Below are 19,423 nucleotides of genomic sequence, written 5' to 3' on the forward strand. Positions count from 1 at the left end.
GAAATTACTTGAAGCATACATTCAGCTGCCATGAAGGAAGGGCACCTGAAAGGGAGCTGATTCTTCAGTCACTAACATTCATTACCGGGATGTTACCCTGGAACTCTTAATGGTTGCTCAGAAATGTCAACAAAAGCTTTCCCTTTGGGAAAGCACGGGTATCTTTCACATCTAGGAATGGAGAACCTTTTCCTAAAGTTTATTTTAAAGGGATAAAGTCACCCAGAAAGGAGGGAGCTCCTCCGTGTGTTTTTCCGACAGCCTACAGCCAGGTTGTTGAAAGGCATTACTGCCAAGGGAGCCACAGGAAAGTAGTCATGGATAACACATATCCAGCAAACACAGATCTCCAGAAACCTAAAAAACACATAAAAAGATGCATTTCCAAACAGAAAACACTTTTTTGCTTTATCTCTGAAGAGAAGAAAGGTCAGAAAGGTAAGAAAAATATTTGTACCTGTATTACTCCAAGAAAAGTCAATATTAAAAATATGGAAACGTTCATATTCAGGGAGTTAGGACTAACAGACTTTTCACAAACAGAACAAGCAAGCCAAAAACCAAGTTCAAAATCTGGAAATAGTTTATGTGTATCATAATTTTAAGAGGATCAGGAGTCCTGTTAAATTCAGTGAGATAGTTCATGTTTCCAGCTATATATTGTGTGAAAAAGACAGCTGGAGGTCAGCAGAATTTACCTTGAACAGTTTATTGTGTTAGCAGGTTTTATCTTATTTTATATGAACAAGAAAATTCTTAGAACTCTTAAGAGAAATAAATTACTATGCTCCCTTCACCAGTAGTCAGTTTGCACTGACTGAAATTCTGATTTATTCTTTTGAGCAAGAGTGAAAATATAGGAAATTATTCCTCAGAGTTTTGAAGGAGCTTTATGTGAGTTTTGAAACACAAGCAGCAGAGCTTGCAAAGAAATAAATCCAGTGTCTGCTTCCCTCACTCCACTGTTGTTATTTAGGATTTAAACATTCCAGAAGAGAATCGTCATCTTTATAAAGTTGTAACTGAATTGGGAAACTGGGACAAGATGAAACTTGACAACCAAAAAAGTAAATACCTGCTACCAACTTTTAGGGAATTGCAAAGAAATGGTATTTACCTTGGAATACCTATAAGATATAAATAATTTTAATAGGATTGCAACAGATGCATTTGAAAGAGAGGATGAAAAAATATTAGATCAAGGATAGTGAAAAAAACATATTATTTTAAATTTATTATGCAAGAAGATGGAATAATCTGTGCCACTGAACTACATTTAAAAGAAATTCAATAAAGACAAATGGTCATTGTCCTCTGGTGGTGTTTCCAAGATTTTACACTGGATTCCCCAATCCAATTGTCTTTTTATTATCTCTGAAGAATAAAGATTAACAGACCTATGAAAAGATGATGATGCTTCTGATGAGAACTGCTTCTAGTGAATCCATTGTCTAAAATTCCAAGCACATGCTTGTGTGTTAAATTACATATTCAGATTAAAACAGATATAACTGTTCCTAACTATCTACATGGTGATTGTTCTAACAGGGATTAACATAGACATGTGTGCCCTGGTGTTAATACACTAAATTATATAATTATTTTAGTTTTATTAGATCTTAATTACAGTTTACCCAAAAAGCATGCATGCCGATCTGCTAAACATTCTTTTAACAAATGTGTTAAAACAGGTGTAATTTGAAGTGGTACTGCAGTATTCGGATTTATATTTCAGTTTGCCACTGAATGCTCAATTTGACTTAACCTAGAAGAAAACAGAATTAATTTGGTTTTGAGGCTAAAACCAATGTTCGTGTCTTGAATTAGTTAACACATAAATGCCATTATTATTCAAGATTAAGGAATTTTTTGGGGTGTTCTGTTATGATGTCAGAATGCTGGGAACCTTCTCGCCCTCTTTAACTCCCTGACAGGAGGGTGAAACCAAGTGGGGATCGGGATCTGCTTCCAAATTCTTCTCCAAATTCTTCCATTTAAACAAGGGACAGGATGAGAGGACACAGTCTGAACATGTAGCGGGGGAGGTAAATTGAACATTAGAGGAATTTTTTCCAGGAAGGAAGATCAGACATAGGAATGGGCTGGCCAGGGAAGTGGCGGAGTCACGGTCCCCGGAGGTGTTAGAGCCTGGCCGGGCACTCTGGCCATGGGCTGGACTCGATGATGCCAGAGTCTTTTCCACCCGGATCCATTCTGGGATGCTGCCCTCACCCGTGAGGGAGCGGGAGCACCGCGGCCCCTCAGCGCTCCGGTACCGACCCCGCCGAGGCGGCGCCGGGAGCGGGACGGGGCCGGCCGGAGCCATTTCCCGCAGGCAGCGTGTCCCCACCGCCTCCCTCAGGCGGGCAAAATGGCGGCGGCCGCTGAGGGGCGGGAAAAAGGGGCGGGCAGGGAACGGGAGCGCTGCGCCATCCTCCTCCTTCTCCTCCTCCTCCCAGCGCCGGCTCGGCCCCGTGCCCTGCCGCCCCCTGCCCGCTCCGAGCCTGGGCCACAGGTAGGTGCCGTCCTTGCCGCGGGTTTGCCCCCCGGCCCTTCCCCTCCGGAGACCGCAGAGGTGTTTTTTGTACTCGCTGGGTGTTTTTATTCAGAGCCTGCAGAAGAGGTGAGGGGAGCTGGGTGGGTGCGAAGTGTGGTGGCCCCGGTGGGAGCCCCTCTGGCCAGGGGCAGCGGTGCCTCGGGAGGAGGCGGCCAGCGACCCTTCCCAAAGGGGATCCCGGGATGCTCGTCCCTTAACTGATGGGATGTGCTGTCCTAAATGCTGTGTGCCCTGGGAATGGAGCCAGCACTGCTGAGCAGGGACTCGCAGCCTGTTCCTCCTGGCTGGAAGCTGGCCTGCAGCACAGTGGGGTCTTTAGCCACGGATTTTCCTCCAGGGAATGTTTAACCCGGTGTGTGGGAGCATCTGGATTTGGTGGGACAGGGGATGCCACAGCCTCCCCTTCACCTCCCATGTCCCTTATCGTCTCCAGTTGGCTAGCAGGTGGTTTGTAACCCCTACCCTTAAACACCGGTAAGACCACCGAGGTAAGGATTTTTAAGCCCTATGTGTTTCAGCTGCTTAGGTGGCAGACAGCTCTACACATACTCTGTAATCTGCTAAAAATAAATGCAAACCAAACTCAGCTGATCCAACATCAGCCCACGTGAAGGATGGTGTCCATTTAGACAAAAATTCATGGCCTCCTGTGAATTCCTGCTTGAATTTGTGGCAAGGTTTGTTTATTTCCCTTTGTAATAACGAGGTTATTGCGGGGAAAACTTGTGAAGCGACTTTATGGTGTTAAAGCCCTTTTTCCATCCTTGCTGTGATGGTATCCAAGTGGCACAGATCCCCTGGGTGATGACAGACTGTTGTGTTAGGCGTTGTTTGGGTATCCAGGCAAGTTGTCAAAGTGGGGCTGGGCCTGTATGTCAGGAATGTGTATTGAAGCCAGGTCCTGTAAACACTCACAAATGTGTGCAGCCTTGTTGCTAGGGCTTTGCACAGGAATAAGACATGGATGAGTCTCCCTTTGAAGTCCTGATGTGCTACCTGAGTAGCTGGAAGCCGGGAGAACAGCAGAGGGAAGAGTTTCCATAGTTAGCAAGCTTCAGTAAATAAATTCACCTCTTTTTATGGCTCGTTTTGGAGCAGAGCCAAGTGGAACTATATTGTTTATGTCTGTAGATTCTTGTGTCTCACACAAAGATGCCTATTGTTTACACAGAAACTGTAAGGGGAACGTTTTGTTAACATTTGGTTAGCAATATAAACTAACAAACACAAATGCAGACTGGAACTTGAAACAAAAATAGCCCAGAAAAACTCAGCTGCCCAAAAACTGTTTTTCAAGGAAAACTCTGCACCTATTGGTTCTATATTTTCTTTTTAAACTCAGCTTCTGTCATTTCCATGCCTATAAATCTTCTACTGCATGTAGCTATCCCAGCAATTTAAGCTCCATGCCCATGCACCCTCTAAACAGTGCTTATTTTTCTAAAGAAGACTGATTCAATTGTGATATCTTATAATTACATTTGAAATTCGTTTTTAGTTGTGTGTCGCTGTTACATTTTCAAATTCCTCAGCTGGCTGGGATGAATTCCCCTCTCCATTGTCAACATGTGTCTTTTCCATTAGTTCCAGTAGGGCTGACTGCTGCCTTCTCCTTACATTTAAGAAACTTTCAGTGGCTTAAAATAGTAGGACCAAAAATAAACCCCTGTTTTTTCAATATTTTGTTGAAAAAAACCAAAAAAATCCACAGCCTACGTAAAGAGTAGTTACAGAGCCTGTGGGGTCCTGCTTTCCATGATGGAGTATATTGACTTAGTGGATGTGGAATGTAAATTTTCAGTCATGATAATGCATAAAATCTCATTTGCACTGTTTCCAGCTTCATTCCCCAATGATCAGCATCTGTCAACAGTCAAGTGACTGAGACCTGTTTAAATAAATGGGGTGAATTGTCCTCAGAAGGGCTCAGAAAGGTTTGGTATTGTAGCAAAAAGGGACCACAGTAATTTGAGGACTCTGTGGCAGCCAGATGTTTAATTTTTAATGTCTCACCAGTGATGGCAATGGATATTCATCAGATTGTACAGCTCCAGGGGAAGAAAGTCAGTCAGAATTTCTGTCCTTGCACATCTCCTAATGCACACTCTCTTTCATAGAGTTATTATTAGTGACATTGGCACTGCTTTTTTTGTGCTGTTTTTTTCACCCTTTTTCTTAGCTTGAGTACTTCTGCCTGTCACTCCTAGATTCTTGCTTTCATGATTAGTAGCACAGAATTATATTTGAATATCACAGTTATCACCTTACATTCATTGTTTCTACATTGCCTGATCCTCTCTGAATGAGCATTCAAACCTATTTCTGTTTGATGGGTTGTTGTAAATGTCTACAGGTATCTTTTTTTCCTTTCTTTCAGCTTTTTCCATTGGCACCATGAAGAATATATCCTAATTCTGCTGAAACTCACAAGTATTGTGTTTGGGTTTGTTTTTTTTTTAATTTATAAGTTTTAGGAAGCAGAAAGTGAACTGCTTATTTTACTTTACGTGAGATCCTGTCCTGCAGCTGGGCTGTATAGGGAGGACAGTAACAATGCTGATGTGGAAAACAATTTGTAATACTTTAACATATTTATGTAAAAAAAGCTTTATTGCATGTAATACTTTAACATATTTATGTAGAAAAAGCTTTATTGCATAAAGTTTTAATTTTCTTTTTTTTTTTTACAGGGACCTCTGTGTGCCTGAGTCTTTGCACTTGTGTGACTGTTCACTGGAAACACAGACTCTGTGTACAGAGATCCTTAACAGGATTTGGAATTGGAGGGCTGTGGCAAGGTGTGATTGCAATCAGATTGAGTGGGAAGAATGTCAGTTTTAGGAAGGCATTCTGATGGGGAGATGGGTTGGTTTTGTCATCTCCCAATAACATATATTTTTATTTGCAACCTTCAGCTGAAAGAATGTGTTCACATTTTAAAACAGATGTTTTCTTAGTAGTTGTATTCTGAGAAATTCTAACGGCAGCATGTCAGAATTCCACTGTAGCTTGGTAAATAAAAAGAAGACACAAGAATTCCCTGGGTTCTGAGTTCCAGAATCAGTAATGTATCCATGTATTCCTTCCTGTTCTCCTCCAGGAAAGATGATCCCCAGCCTGCACTCCTGAGCCATGAGGATGGGGCCAGATGTCCCCCTGCTCAATGACTACAAGCAGGAGTTCTTCTTGAAGCGCTTCCCTCAGACTCTGCTGGGAGGTCCCAGGTTCAAATTAGGCTACTGTGCCCCTCCCTACATCTATGTGAACCAGATCATCCTTTTCCTGACACCATGGCTTTGGGGAGGAGTGGGAACACTCCTGTACCAGCTGGGGGTGATGAAGGACTCGTGCACAGCAGCGCTGTCGGGAGCACTCATGTTTGTTACTGCACTTGCTCTTCAGATGACAAACCTCTATGCAAAGCAGAAAACAGTGACAGTAGAAAGAATGCAAATTCAGAATACCCTGACAGATGAAGATGAGTTTGAATTTTCCAGCTGTGTAGGTTCAGAGACAGTAAAATTTATTATTCCTGGCAAGAAGTACATAATCAACACTGTATTCCATTCCCTTCTGGCAGGGGTATTGTGTGGGCTGGGAACTTGGTATTTGCTGCCAAACAGAATAACCTTGTTATATAACAACATTGGAGGAACTGTTGTGATCTTTGTGTTTGGATGGGTGACCATATGTATAGGAGAGTATTCATTAATCATAAACACAGCCACTGAAACAGCCACTTTCCAGGCACTGGATACTTATGAAATCACTGCTCTGATGAGACCTTTCTACATTTTTGTCTTTATTGCAGTGGATCTTGCACACAGGTAAACGTAATAATGCATTTAGCCACTTAAAGTGATGGTTATTCTGTGTATTTTTGATGGGAAAGGTTAAATTATTCTTCTGAGGAAAATTTATTTTGAGATTCTAATCGACTGTAGTAACTTCAAAGGAAGAAGATTGATGCATATATGATAAAAATTGAGGTTCTATGCTGTGTATAAAAGGCTCTTAAATTTTTATAGCATCCCATGTAAACTAGGAAGAGCAGTTTGTAAGTAAGAGATAGTTTTAGCTATCTTCTACCACGTCATTTTTCATATTTTTGTATTGGAGCATTTGCAAATATATCCTTTTAAAGGATGTGTTTTGAAAACACATGTTCCTGACCTGGAATCATAAATCTAAACACTGCAAGCTTCAGGATTACTGGATTTATGTCCAGATTTCATCCTGGAATGCTTCCTAATAAGCATAAAGTGATAGCAGAGGCTTTTATACAACAGGCAAAAAAACCCAAAAAAAAAAACCCAAAAAAAAAACCCAAAAAAAGCCAAAAACTTCTGAATTTGGTTTTAATGAATGGATAAGCAAATGGGAATATTGCTGTGACTTTATGATACAGATTCTGAACTTGGATTTTTAATTGCTTTTCCAGTATGAAAGAGCTGTGTCAGTCTAAAAATTAGGAGAGTCACATTTCTGTTTTTCAGATGAGTGTCTTAGCTGAAGTATTTGTAGTTTGAGCCTCCTAAAACAAGATACTTTTAGATTTACTCTCTGCATTCTTTCTCCCTGTCAGGTGATATTTATAGCACTTTGTCACATGTACATATTTTATGGGTGGGTTACTTCAGATACATTAAAAAAAAGCATGTTTGAATTTGCTAGGTTTGCACTGGGAGATGTCCTTGTTAATGATTTACCCTAATTGCCACTTCAGGTGAGGTACAAAATTATACATGTGGTCTTGGACTCCAAATTCTTCTATCCAATTTCCTGAGGAGAAGATTAAGACATTGTCAAAATTCTTGATAAAATTCCTCTGAGCTTGCTTACTTATTAAAAAGGAGAGAGAAACCAAATATTTTGGCAGTCCACCACCTTTAACTGGTAAACTACATATGGATTAGAATTTATGCAAATTTCTAATTCTGATCTTTGTGGTTTTGCAGGAAGATTTTGACATTTTTATGTAGAAATAAATCAGTTTAGGAAGATACAGTATTATCTGTAGGTGTACAGGCAACATGCCAGTTCTAGTGTTAAAGCTTAGATCTTGGGCCTTGAAATTGCATGAAAGTTTGCTTTTGTGTCTCTGAAAAAATACTTTATAATTTTTTGTTAAACAGTTGAGGCCTTGGAGCCTGTGAACCTTTCTTTTTTGCACAAGTATTTTTTCAGTGTATTATCACAGCAGTAACAAAAATAGTTGGGATAATTGCATCACTGTATTCATCTGAAGGCTTCAAAAACTTTTAAATGAAAATTTAGTCTGTGTTCTGGTGTTCTAATTAATGTGTTACTGTCCCGAGCATAAATATATGTCCTTATTTTTCCTTTTAAAAGATACTCATTAGGTTTTATAGGTTGAATGTGTAAGGTTTTTACTTTGGGATTTGCTGTAGTAATTAAACAGGAAGTCTTCCCACATGGAAGTTATTTTTCCTTTCACAGAAGTCAAATCCATTTCTTCTTTTATCCAGGTTTGCTGTCAACGCACCCATTCTAGAGCAGACAAACCAGATTTTGCACATCCTGTTTCTTTTTCTGCCATTCTTGTGGGCAATGGGAATTCTGCCCCCACTTGATGCACTTTTTCTCTGGGGAATGGAACAACTGTTGGAGTTTGGACTAGGAGGTTCACCTATGTCAAGTAACACCAAGTAAATGTTTATACAATTGTAAAATACACCAGTATTGTTTATAACCTTTTTCTTTTCAAGCAAATCTTCTTTATTTTCTCCTTCACAGGTTGTTAGTAATGTTTCTCATTTCTGCTGGAACAGCAATAGCATCGTATTTCATTCCCAGCCCCCTCGGTGTGATCCTCTTCATGACTGGATTTGGGTTCATACTGAGTCTTAACCTAAGTGAGATTGGGTTTGCCCTCAAACACACCATGATCAGCCATTTAGCCTCCAGCAAAGCTAAAAATGCTCACAGGGGTCTTAGAATACAATTTGGATGGAGGGAATTTATTTTCTATGTGGCTGTGTTGGCATTTGCTCTCACAGAAGCGAGTCTGCTGCATCAATTTGCAGGCTCCTCATCATTTTCCCAAGCCAGACCCCAGGCCATAGCAAGTTACATTCTGATCCTATTACTTGTAATTATGTGGATTCTTAGAGAGATTCAGAGAGTGTACTTGTTTGGAGTCTTCAGAAACCCCTTTTACCCAAAGGATGTCAGGACTGTGGCTGTGTTCATGGAGAAGCAAAGAAGGCTAATGAAAGTTGGTGTTGTCAGGAGGATTTTACTAACACTAGGTAGGAATACACCACTGTCTCTTGTTTGTTAGATGATGCTTATAGGGAGATTGAAACTCTAGAATTGCTGTATGTGCAAGATTCTGTGAATGAACCAAGGGAAACCAAGTGGCTGGAAATACTTGTTTATGTCTTGTTAAATTGTGCATTGAGTTCAGTTACTGGTCCAACATATTTGAAAGTGATTAAATTTGGAAGTGATTTGATTTATATCTTTTATAGGGGTGAACCTAAAAAACTGAGCCTTTTAAAAGCCCAGCTGAGAAAGCAGGGCCTTTTAAAGGATTTTAGTTACAACTGCAGTACCAACTTTTAAAAATATGTACTTGGAAACAAAATGAGTTGAAAGTCTTCAAGCTGACCAAATATTTGGTTCTTAGAGCTTGCTAGTAAAGGGAAGAGCCTCCTTTCTGGTAGGTTAGTAACAAATGCATCTACTTTGAGGGAATAAAAAATCGATTTAAATTATTTCATTTCATAAAGAAGCATTAGTTTGGGGAAATACATTGATGACTGCTATTCCATGTTTATTTTTACTTATTTGACTATTCTCTTGGAGAAACAAATAAAGGATAAAGGAACTAATAGCAAGTAAGAGCTAAGCATCAATGTAAATGTTTGTTGTCCTGGGCTATTAGTGCAAATAAATTTTTGATATCGTGGGAGTGTAATACAAAGAGGAGTTTGTGATGATGAAGGGAAGGTTTCTCTTTTTGTGCTGGGATTTCCATCCTGCAATAAGACTGCTTACCTCTGTTGACTTTTGTTGTGTTTTTGGAAGGTCAATGATTCTTTTGTTTCAATTGCAGTGTCTCCGTTTGCTATGATAGCATTCCTGTCACTTGACCATTCCCTACAAAACCTGCATTCTGTGTCTGTTTCCATTGGATTCACAAGGATGTTCAGAATGGTAATTTAAATTTTAAATATGTTAGCCTTAGAAATGCTCTTCTACATGACTTGAGAACCAAGGTGACCTGGAAGAAATATTCCAGGTCATGAAAGCATGAGATAATAGATGTGGTTTTTAATGTGTTTCTAACATATCTCTATTTTAGGTCTGGCAAAATACAGAAAATGCCTTACTGGACATGGTGGTTGTCTCAGCAGCACAAATGTTGGTGTTTAATCCAGACCTCTGGTGGAACAGGAGCCTTGATACAGGAATCAAACTCTTGCTGGTAATTTTAGGAGCGTTGGGGTGGGTGGGGGGTCGGAGATGAGAGATCTCTGCAGCCAGGTCAGGAACTTGGGGTTTATTGCAAAGGGCCTGGGTGCAGGGCCCTGCTGGGAGCTGCCAGCCACAGCTCAGAGCAGGCCTGAGAGAAGAGAGAGGGAGAGAGGGTGAGAGGGTGAGACAGTAAGAGGGGAAGAGCATAAGGGAGTAAGAAAGGTAAGAGAGTGAGGCTCCTGTTACAATACAATAAATCTTCTTCTGTGTTGAATATTCTGATTCTCACTAACCAATCTAGTACAATATACAAATCCTATAGCATTTACATACAGCCTATAAGAATCATTACATTACCATACTGTGTTTACATTTTAAACCCTAAAAACCACTCTTTGGACCCCTTCTGCCAAGTTAGTAGGTTTTGCTCTGACCCTTGGGCCTGTCTGCAGGCAGAGGGTGTTGTTTCATCAAAAGGGGATTACCTTCAGCTGGTCACTCCATTGTTTTCCAGTTGTTCAGTAACTGAGGTATCTCAAAGCTTGCTTTCAGTTCAATCTCACTTATAGTTTCTATACCAGACAATCATATTTATAAGGCTTTCCTGTTTCATCTTCCCCAACAGGTAATGGTCATATTGTAAAATTTAGCAGATAATTGTTATCTGAAGTCTCTGTTTCTGTTGGAGAATTACAGCAGGGGCCAGGACCCAGCAGCAGACAGAAGCTAAAATCTGTATATCTGTAAGATAGCATCTCACACCAAGCAATGATAGCCATGCTTCATTTTCTTAAAATTGCTGTATCTGTGCCGAGTGTGCTGCAGACTACAAACCGTGCGCTTCCTGCCCGTGTGCCGCAGGTCGGTCTCCTGCGGGATCGGCTGCTCCAGTTCCTGTCCAAGCTGCACTTTGCCATCGCCATCCTCCTCACCTCGTGGACGGAGAAGAAGCAGCGCCGCAGATCCAGCGCCGCCCTGATCGCGCTCAACGTCGCCTTCTTCCCCGTGCTGCTGGCCCTGGTGGCCGTCTCAGCGCTGCTGTCCTCGCCCCTGCTGCCCCTCTTCACCCTGCCCGTGTTCCTGGTGGGCTTCCCCCGGCCCCTGCGGAGCTGGCCGGGCCCCGCGGGCGGCACCGCCTGCGTCTGCTCCGACACCGTCTACTACCGGCAGCTGGTGCCCGGCCTGGCTGCGGCTCTGCAGTCTGCGCTGGCGGCCGGCGGCCTGGGTACGTACAGGGAGCACTGAAATGATGCAGCTAAACAGTGCAGCAAGTGGGGCTTTCCACCCAAAACCTTGGCATTGGATCCCTCCCAGCGCCCCAAACCCATTGGGATCAGATCCCTCCCAATGCCTTAAACCCCTTGGTATCAAATCCCTCCCAAGGCCTCAAAACCGTTGGGATTGGATCCCTCCCAAGGCCCTAAGCCCCTTGGGATTGGTTCCCTCCCAATGCCCCAAAACCCCATGGGATCAGATCTCCCCCAGTGCCCCAAAAGCCTTGGGATCAGATCCCCCCCAGTGCCCCAAAAGCCTTGGGATCAGATCCCCCCCAATGCCCCAAAAGCCTTGGGATCAGATCCCCCCCAATGCCCCAAAAGCCTTGGGATCGGATCCCTCCCAATACCCCAAAAGCCTTGGGATCGGATCCCTCCCAATACCCCAAAAGCCTTGGGATCGGATCCCTCCCAATGCCCCAAAACCCTTTGGGATCGGATCCTTCCCAATGTCCCAAAACCCTTTGGGATCAGATCCTTCCCAGTGCCCTAAACCCCTTGGGATCAGATCCCTCCCAAGGCTCCAAAAGGTTTGGATCAGATCCCTCCCAGTGCCCCAAAACCCTTGGGATCAGATCCCTCTCAATGCTCTAAAACCCTTGGGATTGGATCCCTCCGAAGGGAGGAGAATCAGTGGTTGAAAACCCAAGTTTCACAGCTGGGTTAAATCTGATATTCAGAGATTGCTCAGGAAAAAGTGGTTACTTTTATCCTTCTTGTACAACCAACAATAGGACAAAGGGGAAGAATAGAAAAGAATAGAAGAGCTACAAGTTGCAGCAGGGGAGGTTCAGGTTGGATTTTGGGAAAAATTTCTTCCCTGGACAAATGGTTAAGCATTGGAACAGGCTCCCCAGGGAGGTGGTGGTGTCCCCATCCCTGGGAGCATCCCAGAAACAAGGAGATGTAGCAGTTTGTGAAATGGTTTCATGGACATGGTGGTATTCAGTCAAAGGCTGGGCTTGATGATCTGGGAGATCTTTCCCAGCTAATGATTCTACTATGTCTACTTGTTACAATCCTAGTAAAAAATAACTCTTTTGTTACCTTTAAGGGGAGACTAAATGGTGGTGAAACAGTATCAACCCTAATCTTTACTGAGTAAAAAGGATGGAATGCGTTGATCCCACCTAGCTGGAGGCAGTAAATTGGGCTCTTTAGCCAGACAGCGTAGAAAAGGATGTGTGTCAGACTGCTCTCTGTAAGTCTGTCTGTCTCTGCATCAATCCCATTACTCAGCATCCAGAAGGTGACTTTGCTAATTTGGCTATGTTAATTTGTTATGGTGAATACTGGATATTTGTGAAATACATGATGTAGCCTAAGTAAACAGCTGAGAACAAACCCATTGATAAGATTTAATGTCATATCTTGTGCAGGCAGTTGAGGTGGGATTGCAGCAGCACTTGTGGATTTACAGCCTGGTAAAGGCATTGTGATGGGCTTTTCACAGAATTACAGAGACAGAGGTGAAGAAATGCCCAGTCTTTTTCCCAGCTGGAGACAGAGTAACTGTTTTAAAATTGCAAGGTCATTTTTTTGAGAAACAGCCTTTGTGTAACCTAAATAATCAAAAGATTGTAGCCCTTAGACAAGAGGCAAATATTTACATAAGCCTCTTAGAAAATGGCTTATGGCTGGAAAAGTGGCCTAATGTTTGAAGGCAGTGGAAGTTAACCTTAATCATGCTTTTCTGAAGAAAATATCCAGGTGCTTTACTAGGAAATATGTGCTGCCCTTGCATCACTGGTTAGAGAGAGGTACTAAATAAAACCATGAAGTTTTTTTCTCTCAAGAATACTTCAGTTTGTCTACTGCATTAGTCCATTATGTTTTCTATTTACAATAGATATATTTGTTATAATAATATATAGCTATCTGTCATAAATATATATATATATGTTATCTATCTTTTATATCTATCTATATTTTATATATATAAGTATTTTAATAGGGGTTTTTCCCCCATTGCCATCATGACTGTGGTGGCATGTATGCCTTAGAATAAATAATTTAAAACACTAGTCTTGAGGAGTAAAAAGTCTCTTCTTTAATGGGAAAATCTGTGAATGATTGTCTTGAAGCAAGAAAAACTGTGGTGTTCTCAGATGAGTTCAAAAGGAAGCGATAGCACTTTGTGTGTCACTAATTTAAACCCAGAGTTTTTTCTGTGTAAAGGAGTTTTAGTAGTTTTAACTGCTAGCAAGAAAGGAATTAAAGTCTTTGCAAAATGTTAGCAAGAAAAGGCACTTCATTAGCTCAGTGGGTTAGAAAAGGTTACTTAAATTTTAACTACTGTTTAATGGTTGGTTTCACTGATTTCACCTTACAACATTTTAAAACTAAAATGTTCTGCAAGTGAGTGGTCACCAGACATGAGTGACAGCAGGAGCAGTTCATAAACTGGCAGCAAATGTCATGCTTAAGAATAGAACCATTGTGTTATGGGGCTTGACATTCAGCTATAGTTCAAATACAGTATAACCATCAATTTTTAGGAAATTTGGCATTGCTTTTTTTGTGACATAGGTTAAAAAAAGAAAAAGTTTGGGCTGGTTTATTTTGGTGGGGTTTTTTTTTTGAGTACTAATTTGCTGTTGTTATAGACCTGATTTTCAAACTCCAGTCCAGTTATATTTTTATTTCTCTGATAACAAATAAACTTCCTACTCCACAGCAAATTGGGCCATTAGGAAACTCCTGTGGTATATATAATGATTCTTTAATGTATTCTCAATAAGGAGGACTTTAGGTCTCCAGAGAACACTCCAGTGGGAACTGTGTGGTTGGAAATGCAGCCAAAAAATGATCTTTAATCATGAAAGTCATCTCTGCAAAGGGAATTGAGGGTGGAGTTGTTTAACCCTGGTCTGGTGGGAATAATGTAGTCCTGCAGTTGTGTGAGGTTTTCCAACTTTCCACAGCTTTTTCAAAGCTGCAATTTCAGCCAGTTTTTTCAAGATTCTCAGGTTAGCCAGTGTTAACTGATTGCAATGCTGATGCAGAAATATTTTGTGTTTGCTTTTGAATCCTTTCCTTGTCATGTAGTAAAGGTAATATGTAGTTTTTTGTTTGGTTTATTTTCTTGCCCAGGTCTCTCTCTGCCTGGGTCTCATTACTTGTGCCGCTTTCAGGACAGGCTGATGTGGATATTGGTGCTGGAAAAAGGCTTCACATACTGTGGTGTTAACATTAAGGTAATTGCATGCTGAGCACTGAGATGTTGATGTTTGGAAATCGTGCAAACATTTTGCTGTGTAACATTTCAGCAGTATAACTGATTTACATTTCATTTTCTAAGATGAGTGTTGTACTAATTAGCCTTGCAATTTACATGAGTAGCAGATGTGAAATTTTTTATCATTTAGCTTGTGACAGAATAGCTTTAATAAGCTGGCTAATAAGATTTGCATCAAGCAAAGATTTATTTAAGACATTGATCTGTGCCTGATATTGCAGTGAGTGCTTTGTTATTGCTGTTATCTCTGGATAGATTTGTAGCTTCAGTTGTGGAAATACTGACAATCATCTTGTTCAGAGTAATTCTGTTGCAATGCTTGCTAGCATTAAAGTTATGTCCTGGTGAAGACTAACAGGAAGCTGTTTTCATGTGTGCTTTAGGGGCTAGAACTGCAGGAAACATCCTGCCATGCTGCTGAAGCTCACAGAGTGGATGAAATTTTTGAAATGGCCTTTGAACATCAGGAGCACACGAGGATTCTGTCTCCCAATCCCCATTTTGGACACATCCTGACTCCCTGTACTGTGGTTCCTGTGCGGCTGTATTCTGATGCCAGGAATGTGTTATCTGGAATAATTGATTCCCATGAGAATTTAAAGCACCTGAAAGATGATTTTGTGAAGGTCCTTGTATGGATGCTTGTCCAGTATTGTTATAAAAAATCCAAGACGTGGGAAAGCCCAGGCAGTGCCAACAAGAACAAACAAGAATCATTTCCAGAAAATCAGCATAGTGGTGCAGTGAAAGGATCCAGAGCTCTGAGGGAAGAAGACAGCTTTAGTGTTGATACAGTGGAGGACTGGACTGATGAGAGTGACATTTTTGATTTTGAACCCAGTAGCAGAACAAGAGACAGAAAAGATCCTGGGCAGTTGGGACTGACACCCAAAGTGCACCTGTCTATTCCAGGGTCTATAGAAACACAAGACTTCCTACAAGAAATGTCTCCAGAAGATAAATTAAACAGGGCTATGGTGCTTGGGCTGCCTGCTGTGGACAAAGGGAAACAGCCAGAAGTTTTACCTCGTGTAGAATTCAGTTGCTCTTACTCGGAGCTGCTGAGCATCCCCGAAGAATGGAGAACAGCTCCAGTGCCTTCTTCCAAAGTCAGTGAAATGAGGCAGAGGTTTCCTGAGGAATGGTACCACTTTGTTTTGAGCCAGCTGGACTTTTTTCATTTGAAAGAGAAGCCTTCCAGTTTACTCACAGACCTGATGAAAGATCAAGCTCTGAAAGAGCTGTACATCCACGGGGTGCTGTCGTGCTGCTTTGGTCTGTTTGGGCTGGATAACGCCGTGCCTGCCCCTCGCCACGTCTTCAGGGCATACACTGGTGGCATCCCCTGGTCTGCTGGCTTGGACTGGCTCACAGGCAAACCAGAGCTCTTCCAGCTGGCATTAAAAGCATTCAGGTAAAAGAAAACAGTTTCCTGAGATTAATGAAATGACACTTCTCTATATAAATTTCTAATGTTTTGTTAAACCCATATAATTAAAATTTATTTGTAGGTTTTTCCTATATAAATACTGCCTGTGACTCCAGGCAGTGAAGCCTGTGGTATGGAGGTTCTTTCTTCTCCACAGCAGCTGCCTCCAATCTGCTGTGTTAAATGGGGAAAAGCAACCTGTTTTCATTGACCCCAGATCTCAGCAGTTGTGCTGGATTTAGATATTTGGCAGTAACCATTATCAGGCACTGGGGAAGTGTTGGAAGTGAATGAGAGGTGTTTAAGCTGATGTGTTTCACATGTGGGTGAGCTAAAAGCACAACCAGACTGACTGGCAGTGACTCAGCTGGCAAGAAGTGACTGACAGAGTTGGTGGAGCCTCTCCATCCTCTGTGGCCTGAAGAGCTTTCTTCCTCCTGTCTTTGCCACACAACTGACTGTGTGATGTTCTGCACCTTTCAGATACACCTTTAAACTTATGCTGGACAAAGCCAGCCTGGGCCCAGTGGAGAACTTCAGAGAGCTGGTGAATTACCTGGAGGGATACGAAAGCGATTGGTACATTGGGCTGGTGTCAGACCTGGAGTGGCAGCAAGCAGTTCTGCAGGAAAAGCCATACCTGTTCTCACTGGGGCATGATCCAAGCATGGTAAGGAGAAAAATTACTCAGTCAAAGTTTGGGTTTCTTTTTCACTGTTTTTTCCCTCTCTTGTAATTGTGTTCTAAAACATGAAGGCTCTGCAAGGTTGGTTTGTACTAAAGAGACTAAAGAGGAACTGACACCACTGTTGTTGAAAACCCCACTGCACTGTTCTTTCGATGCAGCAATATTTCCTGATTATATTCCAGTGGAGGCATTGAACTGAGGGGACTGGTTTAGACTTTGCTGTGTTTAAAGTGTTCATAGAGTGCAGCCCTGTCACTGTCATATTTTTTGAAAAATTCTTTTGCCCAGCATTTTCTCCTGGGAAGCTGAGAAGCCTCAGAGAAAAATGAAAACAATAATTATCTCTTTTTGCTTTTCCTGTGTTTTGCTGCTTTAGGATGTGGTTTAGAAATTGTTTATCCAACAGGTGGTTGTTTGATTGGTTTCATGTGAATTGTTTTTACTTAATGACCAATCACCGTCAGGCTGTGTGGGACTCTGGGGAGTCAGTCATGACTCCTTTTAGTTAGGATACTTACAGAAGGTTTAACAAGATACTTTCTCTATTCTTTAGTATAGTTTTAGTATAGCATTCTTTTATTATTTTATGATATTATATTATATTATATAAATTAACCTTCTAAAAACATAGGGTCAAATTCAATTCCTCCTTCATCCTGAAAACCCCAAAAATGCCACACAACCCCAAAGCTTCGCTCAGTGCTTTGTAACCAAAACGCTCTTGTCAGACAATGTCCTGGACATCCTCATCTGTTTGTTCTTGCAGGGAATTTACACAGGGCGAGTCCTCACTCTGCAGGAGCTGTTAGTCCAGGTGGGAAAGCTCAATGCTGAAGCTGTGAGAGGCCAGTGGGCCAACCTGTCCTGGGAGCTGCTCTACGCCACCAACGACGACGAGGAGCGCTACAGCATCCAGGCACACCCGGCCCTGCTGCGCAACCTGACCGTGCAGGCGGCCGACCCGCCCCTGGGCTACCCCGTCTACTCCTCACAGCTCCTGCAGCTGCCTCTCTTCTAGGCCCTCCTTCCTCAGTCATGGCTGTTGCTGGTTTGTCCTTTTCCTCTGTGTGTTGCCATCCAATGTCCATGCTCCCCTGTGTGCTACAGATCAGGTGTTCCTCTCAGGGTGGCGCTGCCAGGCCGGTGCACGGCCTTGGTACAGAGGTGGTGCTGGCCAGAGCCTGCAGCAGGCAGGAAGGTGGGGTCTGGTTTCTTGCTGCTGGACCGTGAGACACCATTGCCCTTGTGGCTGGTGAGCCACATGCTGAAATTCTCTTCTCCAGCTTAAAGAAAAGCAACATAATTCTTATCATTACCATAATTCTGCTCATTAACTATTTTTGGTGCGTTCTGATTTACTTTTACTTTTTTTTTCCGTGGACAGGTGACCTGCACTGCCAGTCAGGTTATGGCCTCTTGTAGTGTTGGCCAAAGTGTACATAGGACTATTTATATGAATTTTTTTATTCTGGCCATTTTATATTGGACTGAGTTCAGTTCTAGCATTTGTTATATGACTCTCACTGATCTTCCTTATATGTAGTAAGTTATCAGCCATGCTTTAACTAAATTCTAAGGGACAATTTTTACCAAACTACTTGTTTTGGTAAAAAGAATGTTATATACACCAGTGTGTGCTCTGACACATTGACAGCCTGGGTGACTATTGATGAAAGAAGTAAATGTATATAATTAGGGGACAGAGGAAATTTTAAGAACAAATGCTATGATTTCATCTCCTTCTTCCAGTATCCATATATATGATATATATTTTATATATCTGTGTATATATGTTGTTGCTTTCAACCTCTCTCCGCCTCCCTAACCAGTCTTCCACAAATGCAATGAGAGCTTCATGATGGGGGGGTGGGTGGAAATCCAGCTAGAAGTATTTATTTTTTTAACCTTACTACAGGCTGGAACAGACCTGGCCAGCTGGTTTGTAACATTACAGGTCACCTTGAAAACAGGTCCAGGTCCAGTTTCCAGTGGCTCATTTATCCTGTTCACTACCACCAGTCTTAGCACATAACTGTGTTTTCTCAGCACTACAGTGGTTACACTGTAGGCAAATGCTGAGCAGGGAGTTGGGAATTGTATTTCCTACTCCTGCAGAATCGATTTAAATCAGAGATGCTCCATAACTGAAGCAGTACTGGTTTAGAACACCCAGCCTTGTCTGAGTCCAAGCACATTTATTACTTTTACTCCTCACCTTTAAGACCTTTTGTCTCATGAAATTTGCCACAGAGCCTTGTCCTGGTTCACAGCTGCTGGCTGTTCCTTTAGATAGTGGCCAGAAATGGTTTTTAAAAACTATGCAAGTGGTGTGGTGGATTTCTAAAGCAGGTTGGTCCTGGGCCCTGAGCTGCATCTGGAAATACAGAGCCATGGCAGTGATGTGGAAGGGGCTTATAGAGAGCACCTATTTCAGCTACCTCTCACAAGGAGGCAGATGTTTACTCTGATTTAAAACTTCCAAGGCAAGGAGTGTCATGAACTCCTCAAGCAATTCCAGTTCTTTGCTGCTCTTGCAGCAGCTGGAAAGTTGGAGCTATTTCCTAAAACTAATTAACCCTCCCTTGCCCCATTGTAAATTTCTTACTACTTGTCTTCCATATGGTCACAGAAAATTTAATTATCTTTTTTTTTTGACTGCAGCAGTCAAAGATGGCTGTAATTTCTGCCCTCATCCTTTGTCTTTTGTAAACTGAATAAACCAGTTGAGAAAGAGCTGAAGAGAGCTGTGATCCTTTTCCCTTCCTTTCTCTGGGTTCTGTCCATCTGCTCCCCA

General features: G+C 42.0%; 1 protein-coding gene across 8 annotated transcripts; it reads left to right on the forward strand.

The window, feature by feature from the left end:
- The first annotated feature begins 2,371 nt into the window (after nt 1–2,371).
- Nucleotides 2,372–19,362, forward strand: PCNX4 (pecanex 4). Of its 8 annotated transcripts, XM_071426215.1 has the most exons (13): nt 2,434–2,515; nt 2,895–3,045; nt 5,248–5,355; nt 5,658–6,384; nt 8,047–8,226; nt 8,315–8,829; nt 9,639–9,739; nt 9,888–10,010; nt 10,826–11,225; nt 14,368–14,471; nt 14,896–15,926; nt 16,425–16,611; nt 17,396–19,362. In XM_071426215.1, the coding sequence occupies exons 4-13, from the start codon at nt 5,690–5,692 to the stop codon at nt 17,645–17,647; spliced, it is 3,588 nt and encodes a 1,195-aa protein (XP_071282316.1). In that variant the 5' UTR covers nt 2,434–2,515; nt 2,895–3,045; nt 5,248–5,355; nt 5,658–5,689; the 3' UTR covers nt 17,648–19,362. The 8 variants fall into 8 exon arrangements, with proteins under 8 accessions (XP_071282314.1, XP_071282321.1, XP_071282322.1 ...); XM_071426213.1 differs by lacking the exon at nt 2,895–3,045 and having other exon boundaries at nt 2,372–2,515; XM_071426220.1 differs by lacking the exon at nt 2,895–3,045 and having other exon boundaries at nt 2,372–2,515; nt 10,862–11,225.
- The last annotated feature ends 61 nt before the right edge of the window (nt 19,363–19,423 follow it).

This window comes from Agelaius tricolor, unplaced genomic scaffold (genome assembly GCF_023055355.1).
Source record: "Agelaius tricolor isolate 1412-34295 unplaced genomic scaffold, bAgeTri1.0.p SCAF_5, whole genome shotgun sequence".
NCBI lineage: Eukaryota > Metazoa > Chordata > Aves > Passeriformes > Icteridae > Agelaius > Agelaius tricolor.